The following is a 14332-nucleotide window of genomic DNA, read 5'->3' on the forward strand; positions in this document are numbered from 1 at the left end:
TACCTTCCCGCAGGAGCGGTACCTATTTATCTACTTGCACTTGACGTGCTTTCGAACTGGTAGGTTGGCAGGACCTGGGAATGAACAACGGGAGCTCACCCCATTGCAGGGATTTGAACTGCCGACCTTCCAATCGGCAAGCCCAAGACTCAGTGGTTTACACTACACCGCCACCTGCAGCGCAAGAATCTCAAATAATCATGCATGAAAGATGGCCATCCAACCTCTGCTGGAAAATGCACAGTGAAGGTAAGTCCATACCAGGGCTTCTTTTCAGCCAGAACTCACCAGAACTCAGTTCTAGTACCTCTCAGGTGGGTTCTAGCACCTCTCCATTGCCATTTTAAGAGAAATGGGGAGGTGTTCATGGTGCGTTCCAGCACCTCTTTTTCTAGAAAAATAGCACTAGTCCATTCCACTGTCAAACAGCTGTTACCATAAGAAAGTTCTTCTGATGTTTAGTCAGAATCCCCTTTATTCTAACCTAAAGCAATTGGTTCAGGTCTGACCTTCTGGAATAGGAGAAACAAGCTTGCTACATCTTCTGTGTGACAGCCTTTTACATGTTTGAAGATGGTAAACATATCTCCCCTTAGTCTCCTCTTTTCTGGACTACACATCAATCATTTCTCAAGTCAAGGACTGGCATGGCTCCAAAGAATGTGTGGTGGAGGCAGGGTCCAGGAATATGGGCCAGGAGAGCAGGCCAGCAATTTATGGGGTTTGGTACCACCTGCAAAGAGTAACAGAAGCACCAGTTGGATTAAAAAGGAATCATGTTTCACTTATTCCAACAGCAATAGGGACAAATGCATAGGAAAGGAGCTTTGACAGGACAGTAAGGAATGAGGCTGTTATGGCCATGAGAAGGGGCTTCAATCAAATAAATCTATGCCTCTTGCCACATTCCTACATGAGGAAAGTAGACTGTAAACTATTGATCCTTAGCTGATCAAGATGGTGCCACAGAACATGAACAGAAAGAATCAATTTACACTTCCAAATCCTTGTTTCTGCTATTTTCCATGATCCAAGTTGAAATCTTAAGCTAGGGTAACTCTGTTGTGTCTTGTTGTTAATAAACTATGTTTACTTATTTTTTAATGTTAATCAATCTTGGATTAATGAATATGGAAATTTAATTGATTAACAGTGCAATCTCATACATGTCTACTCAGAAGCCCTGCTGAGTTTAATGTGGCTTACTCCCAGGTAAATGTGTACAGGATCGTAGAACATTTCAGTGAAGTGACATCCCTAGTAATTATACAACTAATTTCAAGGTGTAAAATACACAGTGTTCTTTCCAACTTCAACTGCATTCCACCTCACCATGCCAGCTGTTACTTACATGTAGTATATGTAAAAGTCAGAAAGCTGAAAGAAAACTATTGTTCAAAGATAGCAATTACTTATGCCAAACAACAACAAAAAAGACAATGTAGCCAAATTCTTTGTTGGAAAAGAAAGTGATGTTCAGAAATAAGCCAGAAGAATTCAGCTAAGATACAAAGATGAAAGAACAGCACCACCTAGTTCCCTATCTAAAAGTTTCCAAATATATTACAGTGACAGGCTTTTACTTCTGCAAACTCATTTCAAGAGCCTAGATATTATTGCTTGTTTTATGTCTAAATAATATACTGTAACATCCAATAGCAAGCTTGCCACTCTTTAGCAAATAGTGTATATAAAATAGATCCAGAAAATACTGTTAAAATGAAATGAGGCACAACCTTTACCTACAAATTCATCTTTGTGTGTGCATAAGGCAGGGTTACTATATTTCCCTTTTTCTGTAAATTAGGCTTTCAATATGCATGTTTAAAAGGGGGAAATGCTTCTTTAAAAACCTATACTATACCTTATAAAACCAATGCTTTCTCCAATGCAGACATTTTGAAAACAAGCAGATGCAAAATAGCTTTTCAGAGCCTCACAAATCTTCTAGGAATACTGAAAATATCCAAAGTATATAAAGAAGAACATACTTGTTTTATGCATTTTTGAAATGTACTTAGGTATGCCCTTTGACTTAGAGCACAAATTTGCACTATCATAATGTTGTCCCCTTATAATTAAAACTTATTCCAGAGTGAAAGTCTTCAGCTTGTACAGATTTTTGTGGAGTCGTCCCCTTATGCTCACATAGGTCCCAAATAAAACAATGTGTGTGCACCTATATATTTTCTTGTGAGAGGTGGACTGTGGCAAAGACATATGAATTCCTGAATCCTCTAGCATTTTGTACTCATACAGAGGATCTAGTACTGAAGTTGACAAACTTTTTAGGCCAATGGGAACATCTACTGACAGTCACAAAATATCTGTCATGGGAGTGTGACATTCTGGGGGGGGGGGCAGTTCATGAGATGCCTAGCCAGTGCAAGCAGCTCTCATGGATTGTGGATCTTTGAGGGGATATTTATTGTTGTGGATGTGGTGGGGGGGGGTTAACAAAAAAAATAAATATATGTTCCTGGCAGACCCACCCAAGTTTAGGATGTACTGTAACTAAGTTTTAATAATAAAGAAAACTGTAACAAAATAACTTAATGAGAGAAACTAAATACAGTAACATGAGGCAAGTCTGAGGCAAGAAGAGGCAGTTGGTCCCTCTTAACTGACATTCTTAACTAAACACACACACTGAAGGGAGAGGCAGATTCCGGAGCAAAACACACAAGCCCCACCCACCAGATACCAAGCACTCTACTATTCAAATTAGGCCCCAATGTTTTTCTTACATTACTGAGACCTGTTTCATGTGCAATAAATAGGAAGTAGTAGTGGACACAATGGTGCCTGGAGCTACTGCACTGGCAAACCCTGCAGTCTGTTCATTCATTCAAATATGAATAATTCAGTTTTCACCCTCCATTGAACTCTCAATAGAGCACACAATAAGATTCCCCATCAAATATAAATCATTAGAATCCAAAACAGTAGACTCAAAGTCATTCAAACAGCAATAATACCACCACAACAGAATAATTAGCTCTCTCTCTTCCACTGATCACTGAAAGCCATTTTAAAACACCAGGATTTTTAACTTAAATATAGGTCAGGGGGGGAAAAAAACATTTTAGTTTTCAGAGAGCATATCAATGACATGGTGTTCCACAACTAAAGCAAACCTACATCTTACTGCCATTGTCTGGACAATCCAAATTGATGGTCCATGTATATGTTTGTCCCTCAGCAGATTTAAGAATCCCCCTCCCAGGAGGGAATAATGGAGGCAACATATCAGACTATATCTTAGGCAGCCATTTCTAGCACTTTCTCACATTCCAACCAGAAAAGTATAGTTTCCATTAAATTGAGCAACTGTCCTGTTAATTTCACTACTGCTTTTATTTCACAATAATTGCTTAGAACACATAACATTTTTCTCACTCACAAGACTAAAGTTTATTTCCCCTTCAATGTTGCCTTAACAACTTCATAATTCACAGAAGCTGTTCCATTTTCCAGCAATATTTTGGTCACTTTTGTTTTTGGTATTAGTTTGATAATTTCTCAGTTATACTACTAATATATAGTTATGTTTTCATAGTCATTAGTGCCATTACATACTGCTGTTAAGTTTGCACATAAGAATATAAACTGTTGTTCCTTAAGCAGCAAATAAAGAATGCCATGCAATGCCTTTAGCCTTCTATTTATTTATTTATTTTTAGTGAAATTCAGCTGTAGTACCATTAAAAGTAATCTCACATTTATGTTGTTACTAGTAGGTATACATTTTTCTTGAGTCTAGTAAATATAACCAAAGTATGTGGTATTAAAAATGGGAAGAACAACATGGCTTTTATGGCGGCTTTGAGATTTGTTTCATCGTAAAGAGGAAAACACATTTGAACTATTATTACGCTACAGTAGTACAATAGCTAGCAATACAACACACCACAAATATAAATGCATGATATGGTCATTTTCACGTGAAACTATGCAAAGTTCAACAGGATTTCACTTAAGTAGTACATTACAAACAACAACCGCAAATAGCTCTCAGGTGTTTCTTTTAAGCTTTACAGTGCATATAGCAGGTGCAGACAACTTGTGTTCCAAGAGCTGCGTCTAGTCCTAACTGCATGTGACCCTTTGACAAATTTCAAAACCTCTCTGCCTGTGATCAGTTTAGACCTCAGATAAGGGGCAGCTGAGCTGTCCCATTCTCAATGGGGGAAAGAGGGAAAGAGAGAAAGAGAGAAAAGCAGCACTCCTGCCTACTTCTTACTATGGACACTGCTGCCTTTAGTCCCACTCACAGCCTCCCTTTTCAAGCTCAGATATAATGTAGTAGACTGAAAGCACAAGGACCATTCACCACTCCCCAAGGCCATCAGAGAATCCCAGGTATAAATCACTCATGGACCATGCTATTTTGAGCAAAGCAAGACCAGGCTAACATTAAATGAGTGAGGCTTGGGATGCTGCAATGTGGGGAAGAACAACTGCCCAACTTCCCCATAAAAGGGCCAGCTACACTGAGGGAAAAGAGAGTGGTGATGATTCATTGAAACTTACAGGGATTAAGGCCAGGCTGACAGGCTATAATCTCTTCTGCTCTTCACTGTTGTTGCCACAGAGAGTCCTGGAATGTAGGATGCCCAGCTGCAACCAATCAAGATTCCCTGGCAGTCCTCTGCATTCTGGATGATACTAATCCTTCCATTTAGTATAAGTGGAATCTGCAATAAAATTTTGCTGTGTATACTTCTGTCCTAGCATCCAAGCTCATGTTCAGGGTTCTAGCCAGACATTCCCTCTTCTCCCTGCTTCGTTTTCCATTTTTATTTTTCAACCAACACAACATTCCCTGGCTAGTGAACAGCTCCAGTTCTTACTGTTCTGGGTTCTTTCTTTGTCAGGGGTGGGGTGGCGAGGAGTATTTTTATTATTATTTATTTATTTATTTATTTCTGTAAACTGTAGGATTCCCTTGAGCATGCTGATACCTTTCTCTTGTTTTTCAGTAGCCTTGTTTTGGTTACAATGACATGAGCAGTCACCACCTCAATTTGTTATTAGAGGGAATGATTACCATTTGTAAAGTGCCCCCCACCCCCGTTAGACTGACTTTACTCCCACAGCTTGTAATAACTGGATCACAATGGCTATTACAATAGAAGAAAACTTATTGGTTAGACTTTTAGCTGTCATAAAATAACAAAAAAACTTAATACCATGAACAAAAAGGTTTTTGGTGCAGCAGATGAATATTCAGATGAATTACATCTAATTCAGAAACTCATTTCTTATGTTCCCAACTAATTATTCTGGCCTTTTCCTAGTTAGGAAATAATCACAGCAGTCTCTTGCCATATTGTGTGGCAGGAATAGAAACAGGTCCACTAACACACTGATAATCCAGCAGATGTAGGTCAGTTTGGTATTTTCCATTTGTTCAGATATTTATCCCTAAGCGTCTACTGCACTGTGAGGTAATTTGTCCTTAAAAATTCTCAGAGCTGTCAGACATTTTTAAGCTCTGGGACACAGAGCTTTGCTAAGTAGAAGTAGACTTCAGGCTCACAAAATATTGTTTCATAAAACAATATATTCTTGGGATAAATCATGGCCTGAAAGCACTTTGTCGATAGAAAGAACTAGTTTAAAATGGGATGGGGTAATAAAAAAATAATTAAAACTATTAATGAGTGGGAACATCAAATATACCACCTTTATGTTTGAATTAGAAGTTACAGAAACTTTTCCATTGCCCAATATGCACAGTATATAACCTATGGCACTCTAATGTACTCAAGGATATTTTGGTTTTCCATTTGGGAAAATAGGGGGAAATATAAAGGTTTAAAATACAAACTAGCCACATTAAGGAAATACTTATTATCTGCTCTTAGAATTTTTTGTACATCTTGGTGTTATCATATAGTAACAGAATATACTATTTTTGGCATACTAACTTAGAATTATTCATTCCTGTAATGTAATTAAATTATGGTAATAAGTTCAGATATATATATATATAATATTATTCAATGTCATTCATTCATTCTACCCAATAAATATCTTACAGTGCAATGCTATACATGTCTACTAAAAATCATTCCCATTGAATTCAATACAATTTACTAGATAAATATGTATAAGATAGCAACCTTAGTAACTATAGACAAATGTATCATCTGTCTCAATTTTATTTATATCCTTGCTCTATTCCAGTAAATATATCATTGAAAATAATACCAGAATTCAAGGTAATTTTCTAAATCCATGTTGGCAAGAACTATAGCTTCATACTCATGAACTTTCACTTTGGGTTTCATGCAGTTCAAAAAACTGAAGGTTTACATCAATTGAAAGAAGTTTCAACCCCTTTTATTTCCTTGTTTCTTGATTTCCTCTGCATGTATTTTCAAAGTCATTTCCTTTCCCTTGATGCAGAAGACACAGAAATATGAGGCAAGTAAGCAGCAAAGGGATTTAAATGTTATGTTGCAAAAAGGTCTTCCTACCATGATACAGAACACACTTGGCAGATTCCCAGTTTTGATCAAATACCTCAATATTTTCTGGTGTATGTAATATTTTAAAATACTTTTTTCCCAATATTAAATCCTAACATTTATGCTTGATTAGTAATCCAAAAACAGTAGCAATGCTATCATAACTAATACTGCTGTGTTAGACTCTTATAATATTCACAGCTATTATTTCAGAAGCAAGTCAAAACAATCTTCTTAGTTTAAGGTCAGGTTTTTTTAACAAAAAAAAATCTCAATAAACTTATTTTGTTTTCTTTCATCTGTGCACACAAAAAATCTATTTCTCACCTATGTCCTAAAAATAGAAGTCTACAAAAGACCACTGAAGATTGGTTTTAAAGCACCATGGGGACAGTTTAATGCATTAAATCAGGCTAAAATGAATTTAAGGAGACTCATTTATTTGATATTTTGATTTATAGGGTATTTTTTTTCTGCCCAAAACCCCTTCCTCACTCTCAGAGTGGCTTAAAATCCAATGGCATATGGACACAGATGGCTTCCCAATGTCCCCTAGGAATTTTCTCGCCGATATTATAAGAGGTATACTCAGCAGTTTCTGCTAACTGAAATATGTACAGTGGTACCTTGGGTTAAGAACTTAATTCATTCTGGAGGTCTGTTCGTAACCTGAAACTGTTCTTAACCTGAAGCACCACAGATAACCTATATTCTGACATTAAAAAGGTAAAGGTACCCCTGCCCATACGGGCCAGTCTTGACAGACTCTGGGGTTGTGCGCCCATCTCACTTAAGAGGCCAGGGGCCAGCGCTGTCCGGAGACACTTCCGGGTCACGTGGCCAGCGTGACATCGCTGCTCTAGCCAGAGCCAGAGCCAGAGCCAGAGCCGCACACGGAAACGCCGTTTACCTTCCCGCTGGTAAGCGGTCCCTATTTATCTACTTGCACCCGGAGGTGCTTTCGAACTGCTAGGTCGGCAGGCGCTGGGACCGAGCAGCGGGAGCGCACCCCGCCGCAGGGATTCGAACCACCGACCTTTCGATCGGCAAGCCCTAGGCGCTGAGGCTTTAACCCACAGCGCCACCTGCGTCCATTCTGACATTAGCTGAGACCAAATTTTCAACTTGCAAATGAAAATATAGAATAAGCATAGTGCCCAAGGTATGACCATAGTGTAGCTATAACCTTTAGAATTAGAATTTAGAAGTCCTTGGGGGATACATTTTCAAAGCCATGAACTATGTTGTTCTTAATGCTCCCTTTTCAAAAAGAAGTTATCATTGCAAATGAGGAAAACTCTAGATATCTCAGCAGGATAACCGATCTCTTCCAGCATGTCAACTAATCCTAAGAATTCATCCCTCATATTATAGCAATGGAATATAAAAAGGAGGTGGTCATAAGAACAAAAGTTAACATACAAGCAAGACACATTTCTCACATTTTTCTAACAAACTACTTCAGGATTTAATAACAACACAAATGTATTTAGAGTTTAATTTTCACAGTGTTCAACGTTAGTGATTCAGAACTTATTCTGTTGCATTTACCATCAAAAGGACAATATATTTAGGAACTTTTTATTCTGCAAAAACTTCAACAACATAAGTTATGCAGCAAAATTCCAAGTTATCATTATACTATTCAAATCAATATGATAATAAATGCTTTTTTCTTTTTTTCTAAATTACTTGCTAAAATTTTCAAAAGGAGTGAGATTATTGCTGGGATGTTTTGCATTTGAGAGATGAAAAGTAACCCCAAACCCAGAGCTGGTAATGGTTATGTGTAGATGCAACAACGATAAGAGTCACATTTCAACAAGGAGATACAGCTTTAGTGAACTGAATGGAACTTACTTTTGCCAATAAAATTTCACCTGAAAGGTCAGGGTTGAAAAAAAGGGTAAGCAAAGCAGGAGTTCAAAAATATAAACTGCAAACACTATGAAAAGAAACAGCAACAACTGAAGAAAAATACCCAAAAGAGACATATTTAATGGCTAGTTATATTAGTTCTAACAAATCTGTAAAAGAAAATAAGTGTTTTCGCTTATGACATGAGAGTGTACTCTTGCTAATTTACGTCACTAGTAGTGCTGTAATGATTGTTCTCTGTACATACATTTTATTCTAATAAATATTCTTCAAGTTAATATTGTTCTCTTGTATGTCTGTACACTACCTTAAATATATCCTCTTACTTGGAAGTACCCCTTGAAATCTGAGCTAACTTTCAAGTAAACATGCAATACTGTATAAAATGTTCCTTCCATTTTTTCAAAAATTTTACAAATCCAGAGTTGCTGCTTTAAATTTCAAATACTTTTATTTTTCATTGATATTAAATGCATGCATTGGTTAACAGGAAAAACTGTACCTTTTCCATATATAGAATACAAAAAAGGATTTTGTTTGTTTGTTTATGGAATATAAAAACCAACAAATGTAACATATACAATTAATGCTAAAGGACAACTGATGTTATTTTACACCTTCTATTTATAAAGAAACAAAATGGAATTCATGCAGGGAGGGGGATGTTTAGCTCTAACATCACATTAAAATATGCTGCCATGTATTTGGCAAATTTTGCTTCATACAAAAGTACTAGAAACAGATCAAATAAGTTTAAATATTGCCTACTTCAGGATATTGTGAAGACCACAACACAGTTATTTTAAGGCACAATATTGTGTATAGAGTGCATTAAAGCCAATTCATTGTTCCTGCTTATTTTTAAGCAGAAGAAAAAATATGTTTCTGATTTTACAGACTCATCAGCAAGATGTTTTGAAAAGACATATCACGATCAACCTCAAACACGATTATTAGCTAGTCATCTACTGACAATCATTCAGTGAAAATTTCACTTCAATCACACATTTTCTCAAGGAACTGTAGGAAGTGCTCTGAAATATTTACTCAGTGCCAGTGAAGTATTGAGTGTAACAGCTTCTGCATCTAATACAGTGCTATCCAGTTCTCACAAAAGCACAGCACATTAAAGCATTAGATGCCATTTGCATTATCACACAGCAGGGGGCTACAGCAGCTACAATTCTAGCACTTCTGTACACATGAAGTACAGTAAAATATATTTACTGCTGTAATTTCATAGTATGTATTATGCAATACACAGCTTATGGAAATATGCTACTTACCTAACGACTGGTTTTAGTTTATGCAAGTAAACTTATGGTTGATTTTATACAGTTGGTAAAATATCTAGCAATTCCAATGATTTTGCTTTGCAAATTTATAAAACCAAAATAATATATGTTAAGCTTAAGTGTCACCATGGGGGGAAAAAACTTAGGCTGTAGAATGGTTAGGTTGAGATATGTGGGTGGGGCTACACTCACATAATCATGAATATTCACTGCAATTATGGGGAAGAAACTATCTACACATTCATATTAAAATCTAGCAAAGAAAGAATGCTTCCCCCAGCTTCACTAACAAAAACCATACTGTCATTTTTTTTATCCATACCAATATCATTAACTGATGTGATGAAGTTATTTAAGTACGTATTTTATACTTTCTACAAATGCTACCTGTCACTTAAAAGGCTGTGTCAGTCTTTCCAGAAGCTGAGCACCCATTATCTCCTCGTAGTGTTGACTGATTGTCATAGCTGGCCTCATGGTTAAGAGAGGTGGTTCTAATAAAGCCAGATTTCCACATTGACCACCTTGATTATGCAGCCCCAAATCAAAATCAAGATTACACCAGTACACTACACATTTCTAAAAGTATAATAATAATAATAATAATAATACAGATTTACATTTCAAAAGATTTGGATTTCAGGTGGGGGGTGAACTGTTTTAGTAGGCATCTACTAGCAAAATTAGATTTGGGGTGGATTTGAGTTGTTTCACTCTTTATATAGAAAACACATCCTCCAGAACAGCTACTATAGTGGGGTGGCAAAACGCATGAAGGAAAGGCCAATGGAACTTTCAACTGATAAAATGGAAAGTTTAGAAAGCGAATTAATCTGGCAGAATTAGCTATATTTTCTATACAAGAATAATAGCGTCCACAGTACATTCGCCAAACCTGATATTAATGTCAAACTAGTTGTGGGGGAGACAGACTATGGAGTTTTCAGCATAATAGGAAGTGTCTAAAAATGTACCTACTGGATGTACTATACTGTCCTTATCAATGTGCATTTATTTCCTGTGCCATCATTGTTTAACTTCAATCCTACAAAGGAGGGCTCAAAACAGGGCACACTACTCAGTCCATTACATATGCAGAAATATTCAGTTGCATAAAGAGCAAGGCCAGGCAAAGTGTTTTTAAAAGCAGCCTTCTCAGCTACAGTTTGTAAGACTGAATGTTTGAGCTGCTGTTCTTCTTGCCAGCTGTTGCTGAAAATAAAAAAGGGAAGGTTTACCCAAAAATGAGAACACCCCACATTTTTTAAATATAGGGAAAGTACCATGTAGGTGATGTAACAAGAAATATGACATTCTCTATCCTATATGAAAAGGCCCAGCTTGGTTACCTTCATGCACACAACCAAAAATGCATGGCATTTTTCTGTTACCTGATGCTGCCTGCAGTGGTGCAATCTTTTTCCTGGCACAACCACTGAACTGCTCTGTTATTTTAAAAAATGGACAAATCTAGGCAGAAAAATAAGATTTTACACTGACTGTTTATTATTAAACACATGATGCACTGAATGCAGCGGACAGCATCCTAAAAATATCAAGTTTTCCTTCAACAGTAGCAACCATAATCATACTGATAAGAAAAATCAATAAAGGGAGCTTCCCCGTTTTGCAGCAAAGAGAATCAACAATTCACATGGAAATTTAACAGTAAGAGAGGCAACCCTCTACATGTGCCACCTGCCAGATTCCCCAATAAATAATCCCACACAGTAGCACCACAGCAGCTCCTTGTACTATGCCAGTCCCAGCAGCTCACACAGATCGGTAAGGAAAGCAAATAGCCAACCGTATAAAATCATTGCAGCCACCAAATGAAATCATTCCACCTCCTTTCAGCACTGCTTTTTAAAAATCCTGCTTGCTCAGAAGATGAAGCAGGGGTTGCAGGCTTCAAAATACAACAGTCACAGACTCACTTAAAAGGTTACCTCTCCTTTCAGAGGTGGGGTGGGTAGGAAGAAAAAGCTTCCCCTGCCTGTTCTGAGACCTCATCTCATGCTACTGCAAGTGCACAGAGGCATGAAATACAATAAACTTTATAACACTGCTACTGAAGAAGACGGTGGGGGTAATGCCACAAGGTCATACTTGGCTCTTTCTGAATTCCCTATACACAGAACGATTGAGACAATTCTTTGCCCCCGGCCATCCTGATGGGGTGGGGAAGCCAACCATCCTGAGAAAAACATGGGGAAGTTGCTGGTGCTTGCTGACCTCATTTACAGCCTCCAAAAGCTGTCTAGATGATTCTTAAGACTCTGGAGTCCTTCGTCCTGACACATTTGGGTATCTAGCTACCCCATCCTCCCCTGCCCGTGGGAAAGGGAAGGGGGTAGCAATAGCATCTCTCCCCCCCCTCCAATACTCAAACACTGCAGCCATAAAGGCACACATACACACTCACTCACTCACTCTCACACACACAGGCACGCACATCCATTACCCTCATTGCACATTCCAGCACCATGACCACATTCTCTTAACAGCATCAGGAACAACGGAATCTCTAAGCTGGCTCCCTAACACACATTGCTGATTTAATTTGATTTTCAAGGTGGTGGGTGGTGAGGGAGATGGTGATGGGAGCTGGAAATAAACCACCACCTACTTTACATCCACATATTTCCACAACCATCCATTTGCATAACGACAGTCGCTTGTACATCTCCCCCCCCCCTCCGCGCGCCACTACAATTGTTACATTTCACTTGTGAGGCATAGGATTAGAGCCATTGGTGCAGACATAAGGAACAAGGGGACAGATATAACCCAGCCTCAAAGGGGACTGTGAGGATGCATTCCATATTGGAGGTTATGCCGAGGTGGGGTGCGCGCGGGGGGGGGGGGGGGGTGAGAGATAGAGAATAAAGGTTTAGGAGACCTAGCTCTGCACATCTTTAAGTCTCCAGTAAGCCACGCATGTACAGCCTTCTTCGAGCCTCCTCTTTACCAGCGCTCAGCTTTCAAGCATTTTACTCTCTCTTCCTCTCCCCCCCCCCCACGGGATGGTGTTGCAGTGCCCACGTTGTTCCTCTCGCTGCATCGCCCTTCTCACTTTTATGGACATAGGCGATGGGGTGAAAAAGAGTGGCTGGAGGGAAAGGGTACGAGGAGTTGAAACCGAGGTGGAGGAGGGGGGGGTGCTGCAAGACTCTCAGGGGACGAGAGGGAAGGACTTTCAGGAGCGGGCAGGGAAGGATTAATGTTTGTGCAGCACTTTAAGGATGGCAGGCTCTGTACAAGTGGCGGGGCTGGAGGCTAGGAGGTGCTGGTGGAAGAGGAGGAGGAGGAGGAGGAGGAGGAGGAGAGAGAGAGAGAGCGCCGAAGGGTGATGGATAGACGAAAGACGGCGGGGGAGGGGGGCGCACGGGAGAGGAGGGATGGGAAGCCAGGAGGAAGCGAAGGGAAGAGATAAAGGGGGAAGGAAGCCCAGGATTAGAGAACCCAGACGGGAGGGAAAGGAGCTTGCGGGCGGGCAAGGGGGGAGGGGGAGCCGAGAGAGGCGAAGACAAATGAGGGGCAGGCTGGGGGCAAGTCTCCAGAGAGTGGGGGGGGGGAGAGGAGGCGACAGGAGGAGGGAATGAGGTCGAGCGAGGAGTCTTTCCAAGGCGGCGAGGAAAGAGCACAGGGTGCCCCTCCGCCCCACGACGACCCCACCTCAGCCTTGGCACGCACGTCGCAGCCAGAAGTTGGGCGCGAGCGGGGGGCCGAGAGGCGGCGGCGGCGAAGTGGGCACGGGCGGGGGTGGTACCTTGTATGAGGATCCCGCAGAGGCTGTATAAGCGCAAGACGACGCTCGGTTTCAGCCGCATCCTGGGGGCTTCCCTCGGGCTGGTTGGGCGCGAGGCAGAGAATCCCGCAGCAGCTACTGCTGCTGCTGCTGCGACCGCTGTTCCCTCTCTCTTCTTCCTCTTCTTCTTCTTCTTCTCCTCTTCCTCTTCCTCCTCCTCCTCTCGCCGGGCTCGTCCTCCCCCCAGCAGGAGCCGCCTCCGCCGCCGCCTCCGCCGCCGCAGTGTCTCCCTCAGCCTATCCAGCGGGGTGAAGAGGAGGACCAGGGTCGCGCGGGGGTGCAATGGGGGCGAGCGGCGGCGGCGGCGGCGGCGGCGGCTGGCTTCGCCCTCCTCCTCAGTTCGCCCCCCGAGCCCGTCCTTCCCTCGGTGGGGGGCACGCGGCTGCACACTTCCTCCCTCGCTTCTCCTCGCAGGAGCCGGCTGCCCCTTTCTGGAAACCCCGGCGAAAGCTCCCTTCTTCGGCCGCCCCTTCTCCGGCCGGTCCGGGTGCTGAGGAGAGACGGGCGGGCAGCTGCGGCGCTCGCCTTCCTGCTGCTTCGCACGCTGCCTCTCACCTCAGCTCGCGGGGAGACTGCTCCGCTACACCAGCCGCTTTCCCAGCTCTAGACACAAGGGCAATCTCAGCGCGCGCACCTCCTCCTCCTCCCCCCCCCCCGCCACAATGACCCCTCCTTTCTCCTACAGGACTCCGCCCCCTTCCCCGGCACGTTTCTCTCTCTCTCTGAATAGCCACGCCTCTAACTTGCCGGGCCACGCCCCCTCGCTGGGCTTTGGACCTACCCCCCGGCACATTTTTTTATTTTTTGCACAGCCACGCTCTCTTTAGCGTCCTCCCCCTTTCGCAGCCAGAGCCTGACAGGCAGCTGCGGCT

General features: G+C 41.3%; 1 protein-coding gene across 4 annotated transcripts in view; it reads right to left on the reverse strand.

Annotated features, from left to right (window-relative positions):
• CADM2 (cell adhesion molecule 2) overlaps positions 1–14108 on the reverse strand; it is a 365029-nt gene extending 350921 nt beyond the window's left edge. For all 4 annotated transcript variants that reach the window (XM_079974828.1, XM_079974830.1, XM_079974829.1 and 1 more), the window contains exon 1: positions 13422–14108. In XM_079974828.1, coding sequence (XP_079830954.1) covers positions 13422–13482 — 61 coding nt within the window. In that variant the 5' untranslated portion in view covers positions 13483–14108. The remainder of the gene's footprint in view (positions 1–13421) is intronic.
• Between the last annotated feature and the right edge of the window lie 224 nt (positions 14109–14332).

This window comes from Podarcis cretensis (assembly GCF_951804945.1).
Source record: "Podarcis cretensis genome assembly, chromosome: 4".
Taxonomy (NCBI): Eukaryota; Metazoa; Chordata; class Lepidosauria; order Squamata; family Lacertidae; genus Podarcis; species Podarcis cretensis.